This window comes from Thamnophis sirtalis, unplaced genomic scaffold (genome assembly GCF_051295495.1).
Source record: "Thamnophis sirtalis isolate CommonGarterSnake01/CBP01778 unplaced genomic scaffold, rThaSir2_p1.2 scaffold_11, whole genome shotgun sequence".
Classification (NCBI taxonomy): Eukaryota; Metazoa; Chordata; class Lepidosauria; order Squamata; family Natricidae; genus Thamnophis; species Thamnophis sirtalis.
This window is the reverse complement of record NW_028261391.1, coordinates 41,315,774-41,342,335: the sequence shown is the minus strand read 5'-3', so window position 1 is coordinate 41,342,335 and position 26,562 is coordinate 41,315,774. Positions and strand designations below refer to the sequence as shown.

Below are 26,562 nucleotides of genomic sequence, written 5' to 3'. Positions count from 1 at the left end.
ACAATCTCAGGTTTCATATCTTAAAATAATGTCCTTGAGCTTGATTTCTTTTGATCTTTCCTTTGTCTCATCATTTAACACTTAAAAGCTTTAACAGATCTCTTTTACAAAACTAGTAAAAAAGAATTATCCAAATTACTCTCCATAAAAGAATTTTATTGTTTAAATATTTTGTTCCATTTTGCATCAATGTGTCTGTGTGTTCTTAAAAGAATTTTATTGTTGTTTAAATATTTTGTTCCATTTTGCATCAATGTGTCTGTGTGTTCTTCTTTAAGTAATCTTTAGTTTCTTCTGGTTTCCTCTAATGTCCAACATTCAAAGTTCCTTCTTATCACGTTACCATTCCAGCAAACTAAAACTGATCATAGAAAGGATCATTATATTTAATTATAAAGTTCAAAATAATCTGGACCCTAAATTTGCTTTTAACTTTCCAAAATAATCATTTTGAACTTTCTTTTGTTCTTTATTCTAAAACAGTATTATTTTTCTAAATCCTTAAACTTATATGTTAAATTTCTTTTGTAGAAGGATAAGAAGGAAACTCATCCATTAAATTCAATAATTCTTGTCATTTCAAAGGTTCTTAATATTTCAAAACAAGTAAAAAATACTTCCAAAGATAATTAGGAGATGAGGTTTGGTTGCACTTTTTGCCTATAAAAAAGTCTGTGTTATAACTGCCAGCTAAGATGGAAGTCCTATTTCCGGCTGTTCAACTAGGAGTCAATCATAAAAACTTCTGTCCTACAATCTACTCATAAGGAGTACCTGAACGGAGCACAAGGTATTATCTCACAGTTTCTTCTTGCTCCAGAGAACTTTGCCGGTCTGCATACTGCATCCAATGTAATGTCCGCCGTGAATGACATTTTAAAAAGACACCAAGCTTGCCATAAATCCTCAGCAAGAGCTTCATATATTGTTCAGCCTTTTATTGTAAGTCTCTAACAAACTCTTCTTGATCAGGTTTTCTTTCAGCAGTGCAGCACTTCCATAAGTGCTAATTACAAGTTAGCATGCTCCACTCTACGATCTTAATTAATTGATTAGTAACCTCTCTCTCATCTTCTTATGCTGCTGGCTGAAATTGATAAGAACTTAATCAGTTGCACACTGAAGGCTTTTGCCTGGCAATTGCTTCTAGCATAGTTTCTGCAATTGAAAAACCATTCTTTCTGATGTTGGAAAAAGTAATTCCAAATACATATAGGCCTTTTTTTCTCCAGTTTTTCACTGACTTTTTTGTCACTCAATGTGTCTTCCTTTTCCTACCATTTACTGTCCTTTCCAAACGTCCTGTCTTCCTTTGCCTGTTCAGATATCTGGTAATCCTTTCTTCATTGCTTCAATATTGCCTGAAGTTAGCATGTTCATACATTACAATGGCTCCTTAACTGACTTGGTTAAATATGTTCTTATAAATCAGTTGAAACACTTTAACTTTTGCTCTACGGTATTCCTAGCAATAATGTTAAAGCATTCTCCCCTTTAATGCACCCTAGTTGTTCATTTTAACTGCTTAGAAAAAGAGTATTCTTTGGAATAAAAGATGGGATATAAATCAAACATACAAGAGGATATTTTCCCACAGATATTATTTTTTAAAAAATTTCCCATCAGAAGAAGGACCAGCACCTCCTTCATTATGTTTACCCACCTCTTACCTGAAATGGCCTGAACTGCTACCCGCAGGAATCCTTTAACTTCCCCCTTCTCGCTGACAATGGCAACACGATGGACCAAAGGTACAGGGTATAGCAAGTTGCTGAGATACACAAATGCTCTGGAAGGAAAAGTAACATAGGACAGCGGTCACTGCGTCCCACGTATGAACTTCTCCAAACATACTCCATAGCCGATGGTAGCTGGGACCACAGTTCACCGCTCACATCACAATATGGTGCTGCAAAGCAAAACTAAAGAAAAGCAGCCATGGCCAGCCGGACAGAGAGGGGGGTTCAGCGTGCTTAAAACAGAGCTCCTGTACTGAGCATGAAGCGAAAATGTAGTGAGTTAGTGAGCGCTAGCATAGCGTACCTCTGGTTCTGTCATCTCTTATGACCGAAGGGAAGGGAAAGGGATGGTGCTGATGCAAGAAGGAAAACTAGAACAAGGACCTGTGGCCGGAGAGACTAGGCAACTAGTACCCTGGGTGCTGTAATTTGTCCAAGGTCCTGCTGCTGAATAACAATGGGTTCAAGGGACAGAAAAGAGAGAAGGCAGATGGGATTAGACTGAAGGAACTAAAAGCAGAAAGAATTAGGGGGGTGGGGGAGTAAGGAAATTGGGAAGAAGAGGAAGTCCCTTCTAAAGAGGAACACTTTTTTCAGAATTTTGAGAGGGACATAATGCATTCAATTTCAAGCCTGTTTCCAATGATTTCTTATGATTTCAAACCACAGAATTAATTACTCAACTAATGGGGGAAGAAGTATTTCTATAAAGCCAATTATATGTTCTAGCTAGATTTGTGCAACTCATTGATGGGTAGAGAATGGAGGGATTCCTTGCAATATACCCAGGAGTATTAAATGAAGGTATCTATCATGGGAAGCTTAGATGACATTCCCACATGGAACTACGTAAGAACTTCTGCCTTCTTAAGCATGAGATCAACAATAACTAATTCTGCCTAAATCTATCTGATTTCGGTGTCACCTGTGAGTAACAGTAACATTATTTATCCCAGACTCCATATTCTTCTTGTAATTAGAATATGTTGGTGAGTTTACCTATTATTTATTTTTGGGGATATAGTTCCTTGATGACTTGCATGTGGAAACAGATATTAATGGATTCTATTTTAACTCTTTCCATTGGATAGATATTATATACTAAAATGAAAGAGCCACATAGGATATTTATATTACTATTATACTTCAGCAACCCATTATAGATTTGAAGCATTATCCCTTATGGAGCAAATAGACGTCAATATAATTCTATCATAGCCACTCCTGTATCAAATTGCATAGTGTAGCAAATTAGTACAAGTTGCTTGGCAACAGATTACAACATGACAGTAAGCCAGAAAAGCTAGACTCCATAAAAATATGAAAATTTAGATGTGTATGTATTTCTGTGCCATCTATAAATATTGCTAGGGATGAGACATGAAAAAGGAATCAAATACACATACACATTGCAATCAGAATAGGGTTTTACACTAAAGTTATAGGATATTTCATGTATGAAAATGCCCTAAGACCTCTGCTTAAAATTAATTAGAATTATTTTGAAATAGAAAAACTATGCATTAGATCCAGATTGAGCTGTTCAGCTATTTTCAGTTGGTGTCATACCATCACACACAGAAACAAAAGCAAGCATTTGTCATATTGATGGATTGTTTATTTAATGCTTTCTGTACCAGATTTTGTTTCCTTAACGTATTGAAATCCCCATGTTCAATTTTATCACATTCTCAGTGCTGGTTATAGTTATGGAGATCAGGAAATATAAATACACATAGTGGATAAATGAATAAAAATGGGAAATTAGGGTTCTATAATATAGTCAATAAGTCTTATATAGATGTAAGATATGGTGACTGTATCCTATCTGGGACAGGATTGGAGAAATGGGATCATTTACACCAACTGTATCAAGCTGAGTTCCTGTAATATTACTTTTCGTTATTTTAACTATATCCTTCCTAGAAATGAATAGGAAGCAGCTAACTAAAACCTGGTAGCCAGAACAGTATTAAAATGGGCAATAAATTCTATTGTATGAGATGAAACATTTCTTAACAAACATTATGTGAATCTTATTTGTGGTACATGACAGGCATTCTAGAATCATTATAAAATATCCCATAGAAATCTTGTTCTAACTGATGGTAAAACTATGCTTTAGCACTATTAGCTGTCTTGTTCTCCTGGCACAATTCTGAACTGAATGGTTAAGTTATTCATACATGGCTAATACATATCAAACATATGTTTAACATATAAATTATTTTGCTCAACATGTTTTGATTGTTGTGAAAATACACACATGCTTTCACCTGAGGTGATGTTTTTCTCTAGATTTATAAAAACCTAATTTTACAAACTCAATACATGTCAATGAGACCTGAAATCATGATTCCCCCCTCCTATTACTCCAATCTTCAGTGGACTCCTTACTATTCTGAAATGTTCCCATTCAAATGTTTAATTTTATATTAAAATTAAAACATTTAACCAACAAAAGCTGATGGTTGGAAGGATTATGACAAATAGCACAGTGTCTGCTTCATGAGAAGAAAACATTATTATAAATCAAAAAGAATTGTCAACAGATCCAGTCATTCTGCAGCATTATCTCTCTCTTTATATTGGATCTATTCTGATATAGGATCATTTAACACTGGACAGGTCATCCATTGCAGCACCATTGTGAAGCAGGCCAGAAATCATGAAACCAATAATTAAGTATTTTGTAGGCTGAAATTGCTTCTTCCATACAATTGTTCAAAGGGAAGGAAAGAAAATAAGGAGATGAAGAGGTGGAGGAGAGGAATCAGCAAGAAGAGGGGAAAAGGAAAGAAGACAAAGAAGAAGGTGGTGGAAGAGGATTGAATAAAGGAAGGCAGAAAAGAGAGGCTGTGTGTCATTAAAGGAACAGAGTCGCTAACCACAAGATTGGTGAGGTGCAAAGATGGCATGCTCAGACCAAAGAAAAGCCTTTCAAAAGAAGACAAAAGTGAAATAACCATCCCCCCCAATTTTGCTTAAGCTTTGGAGATAGAGCCAGCAGCTAAAAATAAATAAATAAGGAAAAATAAAGAAAAAAATCAAAGACAAAAATCCAATCAAAGCACACTTCACGAGAAATGTGAACGGCACAGCTGCTGCATGGGAGGAGTCAACTTTGACTGACTCAAAAGACCCCCAAGAACAGTTCATAGGATTGGGGGAAGAGGGCATTCCCTCATTGGACTATTTGGTCATTTGGCCTGTTTTGTTGATTTAAAATCTCAAATCCCCCAAGAGGAGAAAAAAAAAAGGGAAGAAGCCAGCTCTTTCGGTCTGAGACTGCAGGACTCTTCCCCCTTATCCCTCTCTGCCTTTTGTACGCCCCTTTGTTCCCTCACTTGCTCCCATTTTCCTAAATGCTACTCAACAAAGAGAAAACTAGAAGTCGGGATTTCCTGCCTGAACTAGGATGGCTGGGTGCAAGTCATCAGAACTCCCCAAGATTGCTGCAGCTATAACAAGCCATGATGATATCCAAATAGGAGCATCATGACATCATCATGAAGATGACATAATTATCTAAATGATATAAGTGGAAAAGTCACATCCTTTGTTTGATGATGTCATGATGCATATGTTTGGGGGGGCCCTAGCCTATAATGACGATAGTTACACAGAAAAAGGATTTTCGGTGACTGAAATTTTCTCTGCTTATAAGCTTACAATTACAAGCCCAGCAGGTCTATACTTTTTCAGATTTAATCTGAATACCAAAGATAAAACCTTATATAGTAGTCCTCGACATGACCATATTTTAGCCCAAAATTTCTGTTGCTGAGCGAGACATTTGCCCCATTTTATGATCTTTCTTGCCACAGTTGTTAAGCAAATCACTGTGGTTGTTAAGTTAGTAATACGGTTGTAAAGTGAATCTGGTTTCCCCATTGACTTTACTTGTCAGAAGGTTGCAAAATATGACACTGCAACCATCATAACTATAAATCATTTGCCAAGTGCCCAAATTTTGATCAGGTGACCATGCAATAGTCATAAGTCACTTTTTTCAGTGTCGTAACTTCAGTCACTGAACAATAAGTCGAGGACTATCTATACTAATCCCACATTCCCAATGAGTTCCCAATTATCAATTAAGTAATCCTTCTACACACTTATCCCAATAACCCTGTGAAGGGCTGTATTTAGCTGTTGTCTAATGAGACAAAAATAATTTGTTTGGGCTGTGCAAATTGATAAAGATATTGCAAAAACTTCAGCCAATATTTTGGCAGACAGTAAGACTTGGTTCATATATTGTATTACATCAGTTTATTTGTTTTTCATGGTTCTTGAATAAACCACGATGGTTTAAGGAAAGCTAAATAAAGCACATTATAGCATGACCCAATAAATTAATCCTGTTGAAGATTGATTTCTAGGATTATACTTCGTCGGTGGTTCAGATTATGCATTAGTTACTAAAATAAGACATTTTTTCTGTTTTTCCGAGCAAAGATGATGCCATGGGTCCACTGCTGGGATATAGAGAAATAAATGATACATGTATTATTACATCATCACACAAATGATATAACTTGTAAATCTGCATTAGCCATTATTACATAATTGTGACATTTGGGTTATGATGTTACAATCATGTGCCACCATTTTGTCATCATTGAGGCTTGTTATAGTTATACAGAATGGTATATTGGAAGATTTATAATAACCAAAGTCGGTGTTATTGTCCTAAAGTAACAAGGACAAAGTTTTTCAGTACATATATAAAAATAATAACTGACCCAGTTTGCTTTCTAAAAATAAGTGTTTCTGCTAACTGCAATGTGGCAGGAATTCTCCTTTAGCATTCTAAGTTTCTAAATCCAGATAGTCTTTAATCATGTTCTGCTCAGTAGCCCTTTATTTCAGAGTTACCTGTTAATATCTATCCCAAATCAATGGATAACTATATTAAATCTATGGTCCTAATTTTCTACCATGTGTAAATTAATATACATTTTAAAATACTATTGACCAACTTAATTAAGAAAAAACAAAGAATCTTCTTTTAGTGCTAGTTCTTAGGAAATTATGCTCAATTCTGAGACTGTGAGACTACAGCTGAGGGGTCTGTAGGATTTGGCAATATAATGCACACACACAGACTCCCTTTAGAAATGTACAATGCCAAAGTGTTGGTGTTGCCAGCAGGTTTTATCACATCCATTTACAGATGCTTTGACTTTTATCCTGTGGGTTATTTCCCCTTGTAGTTGGTCTTCCTTTCTACTACTCATCCCCTTGGGGAATGGGGGAAGGGTTTTTCCTCTGAAATGCTTTTTGGGGGGGACCCCAGCCCTTGTGTGCTTGACATGGGAAAGCAGGTCTCTTATGCGAAAGAGCTAGTTCCTTCCCAGCATGCTCTCCTAAGACCTCACCAACCTTCCTACTAAACTGAACAGGGGGGAGCGGTCGTAAAATGGATCCTGGCCATCATACAGCGGGTACTCCGGAAAGATGTCTTCCTCCAGGTCCTCCTCCTCCTCCTCCTTCCCCACGTGCTGCTCGTCAGCAGGCTCGGTGATGTCGGAGTCAGGGTTCGAGAAGGTGGGGGAGGGGGTGAGATCAGCCATGCGCTCGCTCATGCATGTGTTGAAAATAGGAGAGCTGTTGCAGCCAGAGATATCTGAACTAAGGTTAGTACAACAAGATAGGAGACAGGTTAACACCAGCTATTCTAACATACACACGCCTGTACACAGAGAGAGAGAGAGAGAGAGAAAGAGAGAAAGAGAAGGCTTGCTTTGCCCCTTCTTTAAAATCAAGCAGAAGAATTAATAAGGAAGGAGATTAAAAAAGAGACTTCCCAGGTCAAACACATCTAACAAAAGAGCCACAAATGCCATCAGCTGAAAATTGATGCATGGGATGAAAACTTTCCTGGTGTCCATTTCATCAAATTGAGATTTTTGGTAAGGGGAGGATGTCCATTATGAATCCTCCCAAATGACTGTATTGTTTCTTTAATACATCTTTGATTTGTTAAAATTCTATAGCTAGACCCTTTCTACCTGGACTCCAGCCAACTCTCAACTGATGGTATGACATTTTTCTCTAATAGTTGCATGTGAAGCACATGAGAACACACAATATATACTAGGCAGTATATAGGCAGATATCACACTCCATACATCAAACACGCACACCTACACACAAAGGTACAAAATTCTATAAAAGAGTTTTTGAGCTACCCTTCACCCTACAATGTTTTTGCTTGGTTTTAGTTGCTACTGTTGTCATCTAAAAGCATTATGCACCAAGAAGATCTACATGGTAATAAGGTGATGAAATGGTTGTCATATTCCCATCACATCTAATTGTGATGGTTTTCATAATTCAGAAATTATAATCAACAAGCAGGAAGTTGTAAAGATGTGCTACAACGTAACTTGCATGAGCTAAACTGCACAGAATTGGCAAGTGAGGAGGGCATCATGCGGGATCACAGACAGTACAGACCATAATTATCTTGTTGCAGAAAATTTCAGCTCTCAGTATTCTGGACACCATGCATTTGGGCATTAGGCAAGAGCCGAGGTGGCGCAGTGGTTAGGGTGCAGTACTGCAGGCCACTTCAGCTGACTGCTATCTGCAGTTCAGCGGTTCTAATCTCACCGGCTCAAGGTTGACTCAGCCTTCCATCCTTCCGAGGTGGGTGAAATGAGGACCCAGACTGTGGGGGCGATATGATGACTCTGTAAACCGCTTAGAGAGGGCTGAAAGCCCTATGAAGCGGTATATAAGTCTAACTGCTATTGCTATTGCTATTGTTTTGTGAAAAATGTATGCGGTGCAAGAATATGTGCAGATCATATTTAAAAGACTCTGCATCAAATGAATGGACAATCCACTCCCAACACAAATGGAGATGCTGACCTGATTTCCTATCAAGTGTGAGATGTGATCTTAACATCTTGATCTAAAATGTAATGCAATCGTTATTCCATAGTGGAAGGAGAGCTTGTGTTACATATCAGTTGCTTTGAGTAGCTATAGATTGTTTTTTCCCCCCTTTGGAACTCATTGGTTTTGCTTTATATTTTTTGACAAAGAAGACCAAAACTCTCACCTGCCAACCAGCCTGAACCAAGGAAAGCGATCATAAAAGGGGTCTCCGCCTGTCACCACATTATCACAGTCTTCTATAACACTAGAGGGTACTTCAGCTGCCCGATCATACATCTCCCGCATCAAGTCCAACCTCTGCCTGCAATGTCAGAAAAAAATGGATTTTCTATCAAAACAGTAGTTGAGAAAGTATTGCCCAACCAGTTTACCTGTGCATGCCACTATCTTACTTGATATAGTAAGAATTTGGTATAGAAACCTGTTCTGCTTATGGAGACATATTAAATTAGCATGCTCTTGAGTCAGATAAATAAAAACATTTTCAAGCAGTGGAAAGAAACTGGAAAGAACCTATTTTGCAGAATTGGACCTATACACATACATCAGCATGCTCAGAATTAATAGATATACATGGCTGTTCTGGTGCTTATGTTAACAAACCTTCCCTTGCATTGACAGAAGACTGAATTTACAAGAATGGCCATTTTATCAGTTTGGAGCAAGATATTAGATTGCTGTCAGATTTGATGTATATATTACTGTTCTTATATACTATCTGAAAAAATAAAAAAAAGCTCCAAAGTTCTGAGGATCTCTGAATTTATAGTAAGAGACTATATTTGCAGATTTGAAGATTGTAGCTATTGCAATCATAGCTATTCACAGATATATAACTTCTTTGGAATGCTTATTTGGCATGCATAGAAATCAGATTTCAACCCATGTAATGAACCTGTTAAGATCTAGATTGATCAACAGTTTATTCAATCTGTCTTTGGCATAAGGAGCCCTTGTGGCACAGTGGTTAGAATGCACTATTGCAGGCTAACTCTGCCCATAGCCTGGAGTTCAATCCTGAGGGGTCTCAAAGTTGACTCAGCCATCCAGCCTTCTGGGGTCAGTAAAACAAGGACCCATATTGGGAGTAATATATTGTAAAATGCCCAGACAGTGCTGTAAAGCACTATGGGGCTGCATATAAGTCTAATTGCGATTGCTGTAAATAAAAAGGAACGTGTGAGATATCCATCACAGATAAAATTGCACCATGAATTAACATGGCCATCTTGCACCAAAGATTGGATAATTCTGTAGACTTACATATTATATAATACAATTCTGTTTACCTTATTCAGCCCTCTTAACCCAAATCACAGTCCACTGAAGGGATTTTTTTTTTTTACAGGCAGTCACATTATTTAACATGGCAATTTAACTCACGTTCCTTTCACTTTAAAACTCCTGGTGTATTTTAAAATAAGTTAATTCATTATGCTTAAGGTGACCAGACATCCCGATTTCAGCGGGACAGTCACGCTTTATAACAATTTGTCCTGTGTCCCGGGGCGTTTTTAAAAAGTCCTGATTTTCTGGCTTCATGTTGAAAGCCCAGTGGATTTGCTTAAGAAATCATAACCGGGGCAAGACAAAAGACACTCTGTCTAACAAACCTCTCTCTCTGTCTCAGTACTTTCATTGAAGATATTAAAACATTAAAGCAACAAAACAGAACACCCCCCGCCCCTTTTACCTTATTTTATAAGAAAAAAATGACCAAGTACCATAGAGCTCTAGGAAATGCTTGGCTAGAGAAGCCACGAGTGTTACTTCCTGGATTTTCCAGAGGGGAGGGGCACGGAGATTGGAGGTCAGCTCGTGTGGAAAAAAATGGTGGCAAAGTTTCTTTGAAAAATATTTCTCTGACTAATTTCACCATTTTAATTTGCTCAGTTCTTTGTATTAACATCTATATCATTCTGGATTGACTTGGAGTGCTCACTTGTGCCTGCTGGTAAGTGAACTGGGTTTTTTCTTTTATTTTTTAATGTATTTTAAAATAATATTTTATTTATTGTGCATACGATTTTTTAAAAGTTTTATTCTGTGTGGATTCTTTTTTTAAATTGTCTTAGACTATTTAAAAAAAAGATTCTATCCAAAATAAATTGAAGTGAAACCATTTTTTAAAATTCTATGCACAATACTTTGAAATGTTTTACTTCAATCTATTCTGTGTGGCTTATTTTTTAAATTGTCTTAGACTATTTAAAAAAAGATTCTATCCAAAATACAAAATACCAGCTGCAGTTATTCACTTAAGAACTGTGGCAAGAAAGGTGGTATAGTGACCGAAGTTACAGTGGCATTGAAAAAAGTGACTGATGACCATTTTTCACACTTAGCGACCATTTTCACACTTAGCGACCGTTGCAGCATCCTCATGGTCACGCGATCAAAATTTTGATGTTTGGCAACAGATTCGTATTTATGATGGTTTCAGTGTCCTGGGGTCATTTTAATTGCCTTTTGACAAAGTCAAATGGGGAAACCAGATTCACTTATGTTACTAATTTATCAGCTGCAGTTATTCACCTAAGAACTGTAGCAAGAAAGGTGGTTTAGTGACCAAAGTTACAATGGCATTGAAAAAAGTGACTGATGACCATTTTTCACACTTAGCGACCATTTTCACACTTAGCGACCGTTGCAGCATCCTCATGATCACGTGATCAAAATGTTGATGTTTGGCAAGAGTTACAAATTATATTTGTAAATTGTAGTTATGTTGAAATAAAAAAAAATACAATACTATTTTTGCATTATATGAAAATTTTTGTTGCTCTGTATAAAATTTTTAATCAACCCCCCCCCCCCCCCGGTCAAAGGTGTCCCTCTTTACCAATCTGAAAATCTGGTCACCTTAATTATGCTTCCAGATAGGAATATCATGCCATTTTCCCCCACATGATTAAAAATTACCTCCTTTAGCCAGCTAGTAGCCACTTTGGCTTTAAAGGTTTACACCTACCTGAGTTTCTCCAGAGTCCAATAATGGGTTGCTCCATTTTTCTGATCCTGCACCTCTACTGCCACAATGGTCCTTGGGAAAGGGCGTTTCTCCCGGTCTTTGGCAGCATCTGGAGGGAGCAGGTCTGGAGGCAGAGGTGAGTATAGGGTGTCTGTAAGGAGTACGAACTGAAACTGAACCTGGAAGTGAATTATAAATGTTGCTGGTTAGTATATTATCACAAAGTCACTAAGGCAACCACACATGTTTAAATTCTGTATTTTATAGAAAAGATGGCACTTAAATTTAGGAAAAGGTTTTGAGGGGCCTTTCCCATTATTGAAGACTTACCACCTGATGCTATTAGATAATGGGATGGGAAGAATCCATCCCTTGGACCAGATTTGTTTTCCAAACTATTTTGTAACACCCACTTAAGAAGAAGGAAGCAGGGAAGGAAGGACATATTTGTTTTCTAAGACAAGAACTGTTTACCTTCTTCTTCAGTTCCACACTGATTGCATTGGCCTCCTTCAAGAAAATGGCATTGCCCCACAGCTGGTCTCGAAGAGATGTAAACTGATACCATTTCCACTTCCTAAAGGCCCAGAGTGCCAACTCAAACTCTCGCTCTGTCCACTGAACTGATGAAATAAACAAAGAGAAATACCTCTGTAAGGTCAACTACTTATTTTCAAGTATTGCCTAATCAAATATGCCTAAATTGCCTGATTTCGCTCATGAGATAATATGAAATGCATATATACTTCATGGGTCAATTTCACAAGGTGATAGATGTGGGGAGCCCTTCACTTGTAAAAGTATGCGGAATCAGAAGAAAGTTTGTCACAAGACACCTCTGCACAAAATGAACAAAAGCAGGGTAGGACAATGATAGTTAGCTTCAATTTTAAATATAAATTTTCCATCCAATAAAATTGCCAGCATGATCACCAACGTCCGATGATGGATATGGCACAAGAAGAAGTAGAAGATCCAATAAAACCCCACTATATCTAACTATAATCAGAGCTGAAAAGACAGCTAAACAACTTATGTAATTTGAACCCAAAATTTGCTAAAATTGTAAGAATATAATTGTAGGAATGTAAATGATGATTCTTGATTTGCAAAGCTACATAGAAAAAATTATCCCACTTCAATCCATGATTCAGGTTAACAAATAAATCCAGGGATAACTCACTAATAAAGCAGAAGCTAGACATTTCTTCTCTGTTGCTTCTCTGAACAGTACCCAGGACTATCTGTTCATTTACTGGGACATTTGTAGTTGAATACAATATTGTAGATTCCTTGGTGCTCTCCGAGCTTGGTTATTTGGTTGCAGACAAGTAGGGTAACATCATCAGTGCTAGTCAATGTGGGGTTTTTTTCTCATATACACATACAGTTATTTCTCTGCCACTATTGGTGGAGGTGTTGTTTTTCTCCTTGGTAGTTCTTAATTAGACTATTGTTTAATGCTTGATTTTTCCTCCTGTGTTATTCCCTGCTTATCTGTTGGTTGTTGGAGGGAATATATCCTGGTCTTTTTGTTCCCTTCTTAGCTTTTTGTGGTCAACACTGATGATGTTACCTAGCTGGGTAATGAAAAGTCTGCAAGGAAACAATCCAGCTCAAAGAATACCAAAGACTGCACAGTTCAATCCTGAGCTACATGTTTTCTCTGGTTGCTTTTCATAAGACAATACAATATTGTTTTATGAAAAGCAAACTACAACAGTTTATTTATTTCCTAGAAGCTCACCTTCATCCTCAGGCTCCTCCTCTTCCTCATTAGTTTCAGTGTAGTATCTTGAGTCCATTTGCTTTTGTAAAGCCTCTAATTTACTCTCATAATCCTAAAATAACAAGAAGAAAACAGCCAAGAGTTTATTGTATTCTGACATTTCCAGTGAGATATGGCATCCCTGAAGAAGCAGGGATGAAATTACGGTGGAGATCAATGGCCAAAGTGTGGAGCCTGGCCAGCAAAATCTCTCTGGAGAAAGGAGAGATCATGAGATCACTCCCATGCATTTTGAACACCTGCTACTCCCAATTAGACTGCAAGAACGGAGGGTGTTTTTTTTTTCCAATCAGCTAGGGAGATGAGCAGCTGGGAACTGAAGGGTTCCAACTAAACTCATTGTTTGATAAATGTAACTGGTGAAACCAAGTTTATCAGAAATATCATGTTGACATATTCTAGACATTATTCCTTTTGCAAATGAGCTAGGAAAGAATAGACAAATAGGTCTACTTCTAGTCCATGCTAGGCTCTCATATTTCATCATAAAGTCATTTATGAAATTTCTGCAATTTGAAAAAATGCACAAACATTTGAATGTACATTTCTTTGCATGTGCCATTATAAACATGGCTTTGAACTGTATTTTGAATACAATTGTTACAATGAGACATACATCCTAAAATTCAGGAAACTGCATAATCAAAGGAATCCTTACAAGTCTTTGTTGTTCCAGAAGGTAATTAGCCTCTTCTCTTTCCTTTCGGTATTGATCTTCCAGTTCCTGAAGCCTAAAAACAGGAATGAAAAATTGACAGTACGGGATCAACAATCAGAGACAACGTCCACTTTCCATAGCCCTTTCATTTTTGCCACACCACAATGTCATTTGGACACATATAAAAGAAGAAGGGGATGACAGAGAATGAGGTGGCTGGATGGAGTCACTGAAGCAGTAGGCATAAGCTTAAATGGACTCCAGAGGATGGTAGAGAATAGGAAGGCCTGAAGGAGCGTTGTCCATGGGGTCGCAATGGGTAGGACACAACTTTGCAACTAACTAATAGGCAAAACATAAATTAAAATGACAGATTTCCTGATGGGCAGAGCCTGTCTGGAAGTCTCAGAAAGAGATCATTCCCATTCCCTTTGGCCCTGCTTCTTGGATGTCTATATGCAAAGTGTTTGACCCACCATTTACCCAGGATCTCTCAGTTCTTGTTCATGAGTTGTTTTATACTTTTATTCTTACTCACCTCTGTTCCATTTCCTGCTTCATATCAATGCCTTGTTTCTCTAGCAATTCCCTCTGGGCAAAAGCCCAATCTACTGGTTCAGCAGGAGTTTCTGCACAAGGCGTTCGTTCCCTCTCTTGCCGTGCCTGCTCTGGATGGTTAAATCGAAATACATGGCTTTTTCCCATGATGATGCGATTTCCTATAGAAAGGGGAGGGGACATATTTAACAGGGATGTACATGGGGTTGTATTTCAAAATCTATCCAATCCAATACTAAGATGATATAATAACTCTGTTGCAGACCTCATATCTCACATGCATATAAGATGCAAGCTATGCAATTTGACTGCAGTTCATGGTCAAACACCAGTATATTTAGGATAATGCAATTTTTCCTTCCAACAATCATTCTTATGAATCTGCCATGGTCTGGCAAGCAGTCAATCTGTTCCAAGGCATCTGTTAAATCACTTGGCCTTTATGCTAAGGATCTACTGCTTAATGTGTTCTCTTAGAATGTGAAACTACCTGATCTTAAGATGCTGGGTTCTGTTACTTTCTTTCCATTGACATAAGTATCTGCACCCTCACAAGGTTCCAGGGTCACAATAGCTGTAAAAAATACAAATGGAATTTAGAAAGTCAAAACTATTGAAGATTTTTTTATGAAATATTTACATAATTATCCTCCAATGTGCAGTTAATAGCAATCTCCAACTCTAAAAAATATGAGGAAATGAAGGATAGTTATAGTAACTTAACCCTGTTGTTATACATCACATAGATCGAGTTGATACTCCTCACAATTAACACACACAGATACCCTTCAACTTCAAAAAGTAATATTGAGTCTTACTAAATATCTATAGTACATACCTCCCTGGGCTGTGCATAAAACTGCTTCTGAATTTTTGAAAATTGGTTTCTTCCCTTAGTATAATTTCAAATATTTTATTCAAAACCGTAAGTTATTCATTCTTTGGTGGGTTTTAAACATTCTGCTAAAATATTTAGATTACCATGACACATAAGTCCTATAATTGCACTTAGTAAATTATGGTTATAACAGCACTAAGTATCTATATGGTGATAATGGCTTGCTCATGCACACCCCACTAGGAACAAGGAAGAACATCTGCAAATGTTGAGTTTTTTCCATATAAAGATACCTTCACAGCCAGATTTAGTGTCACTTCGGAATATGCAGTGCTCTTCTTTGATGAAGTGGCCACTAAGTACAATGTCCTGTCTTCTCTCACCATCTTCTCGACCAACCCTGTTGAAGATAAATCTGAATTATTCAGGGACCAGTGATCCAAAACTTTAAGGCATTATCAACAGTTCATTCATTGCAAGAGATCTGTTATGTACTCCTAATAATCTAGTAGTAAGGTTCAGGGAACATTACTGTAAACAATTGTATAATGTATTAGTTCTTATTTTACTATATCTGTTTGCTTGTAGCCAAATTAAAAGCAATGATTATGACATGGGAACTTGGTTACCTGGTGATTCCATCTTTAATGTAATAGAGAAGGCACTCAGACATCAGTGGGTCTTCATTTAGATTGACCAGATGTGGTGTCTACAAAAACAATGGAGAAGAGCAAACTTAACCCTGCATCTCTGGCCATGGAGAGATGAAACCATATTTTCCTATCACATCCCCTTCATTGAGAACAACCTGGGTCATAGTATCAATCCCTTGGCTGTTATAAAAATGAACCATCCCTTAATTTGTCATGGCAAGCTGCATGCTTTATTAAAAATAAAATATGCAACTTATATTGAATTCCAATGCTAATCAAACACACCAAGTGCAATAGGAAACATTCAACCTCCTTCTTTCCACAGTCACACTTGCTTCCCTGAAAACTTCCCTCCATATTTTTCTTTCTTTTAAAAGATCCATATAAAGATCTCAAGAATTATATGTTTAGGATTAGATTTAACTCTGCCCTTCAGCATGATCCCCTATGAATAGGATTTCACAGTTACTTTTTTTTTAAAGGACAAAAATTATATCACAGAGCTTGCCCCTCAACTGCTTAGAGTAGTTGACAGCAAGAAGGATAATCGAAAATTTTATTGGCTCAAGGGCTGCACAAGTTTGGGCTGGCATGCTGTCACACTCCAAAAATGGGTGCAGTTACTTTATTTTTCCTTATTTTAATACTTTATTTTATATTTTTGAGGAGTATCAAAGTTAAGCAGTTGGCATATTTCAAAATGCTTATGATCAATATCTGGGGAAAAAAAGTATCCAACCTTTTTAGGAGAAAATACCCCCAAGGTACCACCATCTTCTCTCATAGCTACTCCCATTTCTGCCAGCAAAGCTTCTCTGAAAAAGGAAGGAAGGAAGGAAGGAAGGAAGGAAGGAAGGAAGGAAGGAAGGAAGGAAGGAAGGAAGGAAGGATGAATTTTTGAAAATTTTGCTAAAACAAGATAACATAGTAAGAGATGATTTAGAAATAAGAGCCAGCAGAATCAAAGAGGGCATTTTCTGAATTTTTGACATGTCGAGCCTGAAAGGTTTGCTATCACTGATATTGTTAGACTTCAACAACTCTCTCCAACAGTTGACATGCTTTTAATTAATATAAAAACTAATATTTAAAGGGAATCTGTAACTTTCTACTCACCATAGCTAATTTACAGATTGAAACATCATTCATGTGATGACTATTCTAACTTGAATTTTAACAGGAAATCATTATGTTATAGTGCCATCACATGGGATATTTTCTTGTCACAGTTATAAGGATGATATGGATACCCTTCCTGAAATGATATTGAACTGGAGGGTATTCCATTCAGCCCCACAAAAACTCTTTTGTTTTATAAAATAACGCTTCATGTAGCACTTTCAGCCAGCAGCTATAAAAGTAACAATTAGCTATCAAAAGAAAAAGATATTATGACAAAATGTTGAATCTTGTGGCATTAACAATGTTCTAGACTAGACTAGCTGCCTTATTCCTACCTCTCCATACGAATTGCTTCTGTTCTACGCAGTTTTTCTTCCCATGTTTCATTCAGCTCCGCAATTATCTTCTCCGTTTCCTGCAAAGTTCAAGTTAAATATGAGTGTCATGACTGTCATCTGATTGCACAAAAATATTTTGCCTAAAATTAGGTTACTGCTACTCTACAAAGGGTTTGGCAATCTGATATTCTTCAGATGTCTTAGAACAGATTTCTGCCAGGATGAAAATTCTAATTTATCTACATCTTAATATCAGTAGGCCGGGGAACAGTGGTGTTGCACTTCTATTGTATACAAATTCTAAATGAAGCTATGTATTTAGAAGTTACAAATCAGTCAAATAAACTAAGACTATTTCAATCATGTATGCAATTTATGAACCTACCCATCTTCAAACCAACTCTGGGTGGCAAACAATATATAATCATTAAAACACAACACAAAATAATACAAGAGGGGGGATCTGGGCATCAGTCCCAAATAATATACAACCATATTGAACAAAGGTCTCCATCCCTCATAGTGGTAGTACAATCAGGTCTTCAACACTTTACAGCATGTCAATACATAAACAACTAGCTTTAAAGACTAGCAACAAGAATGTATTGCTGTAAATCCTGTCAATAAAGTTAGATCTAGGAGGTTATGATTGTGCAAATATTATTTTGTGATTGTAACTACACTGACTAAGGTCTGACCTAAGGGTAGTACCCAAAATTGTATGCTACAACGTCCTACCTGTCAATGACTAATTCAGCTTCAACTGCAATAATACACGGGCAAACAATAGATATAAACTAAAGGTAAACCGCTTCAAACTCGATTGCAGAAAATATGACTTCAGCCTGAAATGCATTACCAGACTCTATTGTTACATCCTCAAACCCTGTAACTTTAAGCTGTCTAGTGTGGACCTCACCCCTTTCCTAAGAGGTCTGGAGGGGGCATGCATAAGAGCACTGCACCAGCAAGCCTACCGTCCCTGTCCTATTGTCCCCATTTATTTGTGCCCATTTCCTGTGTTCATGTCCATGTTTATACTTATATCTGTTATCTCGTACGTGTTTCACAAACTAACTAAATAAAAATAAATAAATGTTGTATATTGATTTTTAATGCATTTGTGTAATTTTAACTGCTGCTTAATTTTTATGTTAACTACATTTTTTATTGTGGTTCGACTATATCAGGAGAGTGCATTATAAATAATTATTTGTTTGCTTTTTTTCCCTTTATAATTAGAAATAGAATATTGGAATAAAATAATTCTTTATCAGCTTCTTTCTGAAAATGGGGGAAAAACTGAAATGCTTATTTCTGGATTTGATGATTGAAAAAAGATTGAACGAGGAGCTAATAGGATTATTATAATGTTAGAGAGGGTAGAAAGATAATGAGTTTGTTTGTAATTACTGTAAAGAAGAAGGGAAGGTGTTCCTTTTTTTCTCCTTTCTTTAAGTGTACTCTTTTCTGCACTTTTTAATTTTAAAAATAAGATAATTCAAATTATTATAATTGGAATAAATGTCATGTTGGAACCTAATAATACTTGTTTCCGCTCTTCTTTCTACCTCATTCTCTCTGTCTTCTTCATCATGGCTCTTACCTTGAGTCTTTCAATGGCTTCTTCACTACCCGGAGCAAACATGATGCGTTCATGTAGACTATTGACTGAGGCAGCTCGACTGGACAAAGCGGAGAGTGAGGAGGATGGGCTCATTCCTACCAAGGCATTGGTCACTGTGGAGAGATTGTCATTCCGTTGACTCATATCTGCCACTCTACGATTATCATTATTGTTCTCAAAGTCGGACATGTCTATGGGATTCAAGGGGGGAGAAAGAAAAGGGAAAGAAACAAGACGAGAAGAAGGAAGGAAAAGATAGAGAAAAGAATTGCAGTTGGGAAATAGCAACATGATGCAATGAGGAGAAAGATAGAAATTCAACATAGAGATATGCAGACAGTAATGTATCTGGAAGGGACAGGGCTGGGACTTCACATTAGCTGGAGTGTTCACACTACGCCCTGTGCAAACCTCTCTTAAAACTGGTATAGCATACTTTGCTGATTCCTGTGCTTTGGGGGAAATAGGCAGCATTAAAAAAGAAAAGAAAAAGAAACTCTCAGCTATTATTCCAGAGCCACCTTGTCTAGTAATATGCTGGCAGGAAGAATCAGTGACCACGCCTACTAAGGCCAGGCATGAGGTATCAAAATTCCATACCACATGAATTATTTATTTGTAGTCATTCGTTCTAGTGCAGTGTTTCTCAACCTTGGTAACTTGAAGATGTCCAGACTTCAACTCCCAGAATTCCCCAGCCAGCGAATGCTGGCTGGGGAATTCTGGGAGTTGAAGTCCGGACATCTTCAAGTTACCAAGGTTGAGAAACACTGTTCTAGTGCCATTTGAAAAATGGAAGGCATTTTTACATTTTTGAGGCATTGAGTTGAAAGGTGAACTTAAAAATAAAGGGGGGGGGAGGAAATGCGCAAATAGAAGTGAACTTCAGTTCAGAATATTATGATGATGATGATATCCCAGCTCAGTATAATGGTTATGAAACTGGGAGGCCCTGAGTTCTAGGCCTACTTTAGTCACAAAGCCAGCTGGGTTATCTTGAACCAGCCACATTCTCTCAGTCCTAGAAAAGAGGTGACAGCAAATAACTTCTTGTGGTTCAAAACTTTGCCAAGAAAACTGCACGGGCATGTTCAGACAGTTTCTGAGAATTGGGTACAATTGAACAAAAAAAAATCCCTACATTTATGGACTATTTGCATAAAGATGCTAGGAAAGGTCTTGAACTAGGCTAATTCAGGCATTTCTTATGAATGAAGATGCTGAAATAAGTAGAAGTGTCAATCTAATAAAGGGATATTAAGGGGGGAAATGCTATGTTTGTTATAAAAGATACACGCTCCTATAGACTTTCTCCTCTAACTCATCTCTACAATGTCTTTCCCTCTGCAGGTTTAACTGAATAACAATATAATTTCAGCATCCAATTAACATTTAGTCATTTGAAACATTTTTATACTACTATTCGTTAAAAGCCATCTTGACAAACAGAAGTTAAACAAAAAACAAAAATAACAATGACTACAGTATTTTGATCAACATTCTCAGAGGAAAGAAAGAAAAGTCATAGGTTGCCTAACAGGGTATTTCTTTTCTGAAAGGTTCCAAAAATGTTTTTATTGGGCAATTGTTTATCTCAAATGTGAAATTTCATACAGGTTTCAAACAATATTGTTTTCCCACTATTTCTTTATTTTTTTAAAAAAAAAATGTTTACATCTTTTCAGGATTTTAAAATCAATGCACAAGATTTTGTTGCCTGGTAGTACTTATTTAGAAGGATCCTCTGATTTTTGCAAATCAGATTAAAAAGGGTGAATTTGTAATGTTCAAAAACTTTAAAATGATGCCCAAAATTGATATTCTGTTTCCTTATTTTCACTTCTGAAACTGGATAGATGAAGGAAACAGTGATATGCACTTTATTTATAGTATCAGAATGGGCATCACATATTTGAGATAAACGATGAACATTTTGAGTTTTACAAGGCAGAAATCTCATTTTATCAATAAAAAGTAAAGTTTCAATTAGATTATGCAGCTCCTAGTGACATGAGTGATGAGGAAGTACTCTTATTTTTTTCTCCAGAAATTGTTTTGACTTCCCACTCTAGCCAAAGCCTATAATCCCCAGATAGTCCTGCATCCAAATCCTCCCTAAACCCTGGTTAACTTTCAAATCAGCTAAGGTTAAGAAGGTGCTGCTGCCACCTGTTGCATGTGTGCGTGTGTGTGTGTGTGTGTGTGTGTGTGTGTGTGTGTGTGTGTACATATGCATGGGAATGTACAAGAGTGTGTACAAAGGCGTGAGTTATGTAGATAGACATATGATAGAAAGATGATATAGATAAATAGAGAGAGAGAGAGAGAAGGAAGGAAGGAAGGAAAGAAGGAAGGAAGGAAGGAAGGAAGGAAGGAAGGAAGGAAGGAAGGAAGGAAGGTAGGTAGGTAGGTAGGTAGGTAGGTAGGTAGGTAGGTAGGTAGGTAGGTAGATAGATAGATAGATAGATAGATAGATAGATAGATAGATAGATAGATAGATAGATAGATAGATAGATAGATAGATAGATAGATAGATGATAGACCCTCTTAGACTTTTCTGACAATCCTTTTTATTGAACTAGATACTGCAATTCCAAACCATCTTGGCACATGGAGGGGCTAGACTGAAGAATAAAATAAATATCAAATTATTGGGAATGGACATGGGAAAACTGTAGATCTCTGACCAGGACTAATGGGTTAAAATAACAGAGACCCAGACAAGTTGTAAGCATCTGCAGTCAAAGTTTTAAATTTCAATTTCATACATCATATATCTAATTCATATTTCTAAGTTATTCAGCAGATTAAAATGGGGGGAGGGACAGATCCTTTGTGGTTCCACGGGGAAGACAGGCCTGGATTTGGGCAACAGGAAAGTTCCTTGTGCCAATTTGATCAGAGCGTAGGCTGAACTGCTCAAAATAGAGGCAGAGGCTCCAGGCCTTCTAACATGCCAGCAAAAGCTTGATTGCTTTATCAAATGCAGTCAGCAACTGAACTACTCCCACAGCATTTCTAGTAGGTACAACTGCTAGTAGAAGAGCCAAACCGGATCACTGGTAATACTTATGCCCATAGTGGCTAAAGCAGATGTTTTAGTGCTTTGGGGGCGGGTGTTTCTTTTCCCCTAGCAGAACAAATTCATTTGATCCAGCTCCAGCAGAAGCAGCAGCAGAGACAGCAGCAGCACAAGCAGCAGGACGCATAGTTACAGCACAGAGAAAGGAATTTCAAGAGCAAACTCAAACGAAAATGCTTCTGGAGTCAAGGAGATGGAGTAGAGTTTATAGGATCAGCAGATAAAAAAGCAACAACAACCCAGCTAAAGTGGAATGCTGCAGTGCCTTAATTCAAACACAACAGGAGTGGAATATATTTGGATATTAAATTGATTTTTTTTTCTAAGTATACAATAAGTCCGGGGGGAAAAATCTCTATAGCATGTTCTGGAAAGTCCTGTGGGTGTCCTTGGATGTTTTGAAGGAAAGAAATGTGGAAGAACTATTTAGTATTCTGATTTGAACAATAAAACCCAGCAAACCAGTATCTTGCCACAGATCTGTACACTTAATAGCAGCAGTTTCCATGGATTGTTTGTAGTTAGTTAGTAATATGGCTGGATTCCTGTAAAAGGCCCACTCTGCCCTTTGAAGAAGGTATATATATACCATCTTAACACCTGCCCTAAAAAGAAAAGGTTTTCCCAACATTTGCTATTGAATTCATTTCTCATGCTGTAGTTCTGTTCCTTTGCTTAGACTGAGTTTGTCAAAAGCATTGAAGCACACAAAATACCAGCCATGGGAAATACACACATTTGGGTCCTCCTGGAACAGGATTAGCTAAGAGAGATAGGAGAAGGGAGTGGGAAGACAAAGAAAACAAGAGTAGGTTGATCTTGTAGGAATAAAGAAACAGCACCTGAGGGCCTTTCCACAAATCCAGAAAACTTGAGGTTTACTCCTTGGGTTTTACATAACTAGATCACTATTTTTTTTATGTAGTGCAGCCTCTTTACAAAGGGGCAGTCTTTTCCTGATTTTATTTTACATGGGGAGATGTGTGATCCCATACTATAAAGAGTTACCACATAAAGTGCAAGCAAAAGACTGTGGATAAAATAATTGATGAAAGAGATAACAAGTTCATGAGAAGGGGAGGAAACAACTACACTCATTTCCATCAATAATATGGTTATTATCCCATGAAGATTCATGCCATTCCTTTAGCTACCATACTTTTCATGACAATTGATTTAGTTGGGCTAATCATATCTTCTTAGCCATAGAAAGGTTGTGCTTAAGAGTCTATAGGCAAAAATAAAGCAACCCTACAGAAAAAAATTGGACCTTTTGGCATAACAGAGCAACAAAATGTTCAAGCTGCTTATTGCCCCAATAAGGAATTGACTGGAAAGGCCATGAGATGCATATCCTTCATTATAAAACAATTCCTTCCTTATTCACAGGTAAGGAAGTGCACACTGCTGTAGGCTGTAAAAAGAGAAACAATTTTCTGATTAGGATGTAGGGGGATTTAAATAAATCTTATCAGTGATTACTAAATATTTTAAATAACTTTATATCACTATGAATGGATAATCATAATTGCTCAGAAGTAGAGGTGTAGAGGGATAATGAAGATTATGATTGAAAGAGCCTGTGGTTGTAGGCCACTGAACAGTTGGCAAGCCTTTCAAAATATGTTAAGATAACAAACTGCTACAATTCGTATTCAGCATGTCCTTTAGATTTGGAGTATGTTAGCTTTATGAACCTTATAAAGGCACTATAATGTGTGAAATTGCTATTGTCACTTCATGGCTATCTAGTGGGCTTTGAGACTATGAACTGAAAGCAGGGACAACGTGGAGGTTGGATGTGCAACTAGAAGAAGTAAACCGAGAAAGACAAGATACAGACACACAGCCTTAGCCCAATCCAAAGTACTGATATTTAACATACTATCTATGATATCTCCCAGGCCTTGGGAATACAACAGGTCTCTCAGACGAGCCACTTCATCTTTAAGTTCTCTGATCAGCTTGTTGTTGGGATCCTCATTAATGACAGCATTGCATCTGATTTGCTTAGCACGATCTGCATATCTGTGGGGAAAATACAAAGTATTTTCTAAACAAAGTAAGATATGCTGAAAAGCCCATATAGAATGTGACATATATAAGAGAATTTTAAGATTATCTCTTTTACCCAGGCCTAGAAAACTAAGATACTTCTCTTAAAATGCAGGAAATATTCTTGATTAATCAAGCAAGTAAACAAGTCACATCCCATACATCTCAGTCAAAACTGGCCTGTGGTTAGAGGTTATTTCTTTCTGTCACCTATCCAGTTAAAATCTGGATCACAGAACACTGGTGATTTTAACACTAGCCTTTCAAGCTGCCAATATTTGTATTTCTAAGCCCAAAAATACAAAACTCTTCTAGAGAGACTCTCCAGGCACTGGTTAGCACTGAGTCTCTTTTCCCCCTCAATCTTTCAACTCGATTAGAACCTCAATCCAACTTCAGAGAGAGAAATTTGTCACCATGACTCAACTTTTACCCCTATGCATTGCCAAGCAAATGAAACTGTTCTGGGCCCTATGTATAGAATATACTGTATATTTTCAACATGAATAAGGGATATATATACATGAATATAGGTACAACCTGCACTGAATATTCATTCATGTATATATATGTGTGTGTGTGTGTGTGTGTGTGTGTGTGTGTATGAAAGCATAAAGGATAAAATATATATGAAAGCACATTTCCCTCCAAGACAAATTCAAGAAAAAACAAGGATTTCACAAAGTTTAGTCTAGTTCATAATTAAAAGAATGAGAAACCTTTTATAAATATTCTACCTTAAGGTGCTGAGAGTCTCATCATAATTAATATCAGCAGGGCTGAGAGCAGCAACCATAGCAGTCCGGGAATTACCACCTGCACAGAGAACACACAACACAATGACTGATCAAATTAAATATCCACTTTCTGAGCTGTGTTCATCTTCTTTCTCTTCCTATGCACTGTCTGCTCATTCATCCAGGTCTCCCAAATTAAGAAGACTCTTAACATTCATCCCATCTTTATGTGCAGGATATTGGCAAGTACTTTAAGGAATTGAAAATGTTACTATTAGATTTCAGACAACTCAACTACTTTCCTCACTTGTAGAAACAGGAGCTGAATAAAGAAAATCATAAAAGAAGTTTCACAACTCACAAGCAGAAGACTTGGGAGATTCATTATTTAGACCTTGGCTGAGAAATAAGATAGAATGTAGGTGACATGTTGAGAAAAAAAGCCTACCTAGATTTTCTCGGAGCAGCCAAGTAAGTACTGAGTCACGATATGGAATAAAGTCTGACTTTTTTTTCTTCTTATTCTGCAAGAAAGATAGAATACAACATTGAACTGATACTAATGTCTGTGTGAATCAAAGTTCTTTAACTCTAATACAAAGGAAGAAAAAGCAATGATCTCTTTTTAAAAATAGAATTAATTTCCTTCTCTAAATTCAACTATGTACATAACCAAAACAGCTTATTTTCTAGAGAAAGAATTGTGCATTCTATAAGTGACTATTGTCTTATAAAAATCATGAAACATTTAAGATTTTCAGAACTCAGGAAGGCTTGTATTCTATTCAGCATGATTTTCATAGGAACAAAACTAACACAACTTATAAAAGGTAGTTCTTACTGTGCCTATGACTATACATTGCTCTTAAAATAACAAATGTGACCCTTCAAAATAAATTTAGCCAGTCTAGAATCATTATCATTTCGCTACCAGTCACCACAGAAATAAATGATACTGAGTTTTCTGTTTGGCAAAACTTTCACATTTTCCCCATGATCTACTACCAAGTCACACAAAAAAACAAAATAAACTCCTCAAAAATGATCTTGTAATTATTTCTAACTTTGCATTAATACTAATTTCTTGCCGGTAATAATATTCTTTCTGGCTTTCATTGATAAGTCCAACCAGATCTCAAGCTAGTCTAGTGTCTAAGCAAGTGTTTTATTCCTTGCTCCATAATCAGAGGTTTATTAATCTATCTCCAACTTTTATTAAGACTTTCAAATTGAGCTTTGCTTAGAGTTTCTTCCTCAACATGTTATAATCTCAGCTATTCTATAATGTCAAGATTTTAATCTAAAAAATATCAGGAAGGCACCAGGCTGGGAAAGGTCACTTTGTGTGGGAAGTTGTCTAATGGTCAGATCATCATGCAGTAGAAGTTAAAATACAAAATGATAGCAGCACTGTTTAAAAGGATAACCTCGTTTTTCTTCTGCATTGAGTTTCTGTACAATATCTGCTGTTCTGATGTGTTTC

The 26,562-nt window shown here is 37.0% G+C and overlaps 1 protein-coding gene across 22 annotated transcripts in view; it reads right to left on the bottom strand.

Moving 5' to 3' along the window:
• The window catches only part of KIF1A (kinesin family member 1A), a 99,705-nt gene that overhangs the window by 36,795 nt on the left and 36,348 nt on the right, over positions 1-26,562 (bottom strand). For 3 of the 22 annotated variants that reach the window (XM_087725615.1, XM_087725616.1, XM_087725618.1), the window contains exons 11-28: positions 25,528-25,603; positions 25,080-25,158; positions 24,173-24,315; positions 23,024-23,050; positions 19,185-19,396; positions 17,576-17,655; positions 16,858-16,933; positions 16,095-16,174; positions 15,759-15,865; positions 15,118-15,201; positions 14,608-14,788; positions 14,070-14,142; positions 13,370-13,463; positions 12,097-12,245; positions 11,623-11,801; positions 8,815-8,952; positions 7,128-7,376; positions 1,671-1,789 (exon numbers count right to left, since the gene is read on the bottom strand). In XM_087725615.1, coding sequence (XP_087581741.1) covers positions 1,671-1,789; positions 7,128-7,376; positions 8,815-8,952; positions 11,623-11,801; positions 12,097-12,245; positions 13,370-13,463; positions 14,070-14,142; positions 14,608-14,788; positions 15,118-15,201; positions 15,759-15,865; positions 16,095-16,174; positions 16,858-16,933; positions 17,576-17,655; positions 19,185-19,396; positions 23,024-23,050; positions 24,173-24,315; positions 25,080-25,158; positions 25,528-25,603 — 2,146 coding nt within the window. The remainder of the gene's footprint in view (positions 1-1,670; positions 1,790-7,127; positions 7,377-8,814; positions 8,953-11,622; positions 11,802-12,096; positions 12,246-13,369; positions 13,464-14,069; positions 14,143-14,607; positions 14,789-15,117; positions 15,202-15,758; positions 15,866-16,094; positions 16,175-16,857; positions 16,934-17,575; positions 17,656-19,184; positions 19,397-23,023; positions 23,051-24,172; positions 24,316-25,079; positions 25,159-25,527; positions 25,604-26,562) is intronic. The other 19 variants (XM_087725627.1, XM_087725628.1, XM_087725629.1 and 16 more) reach the window with 9 other exon arrangements.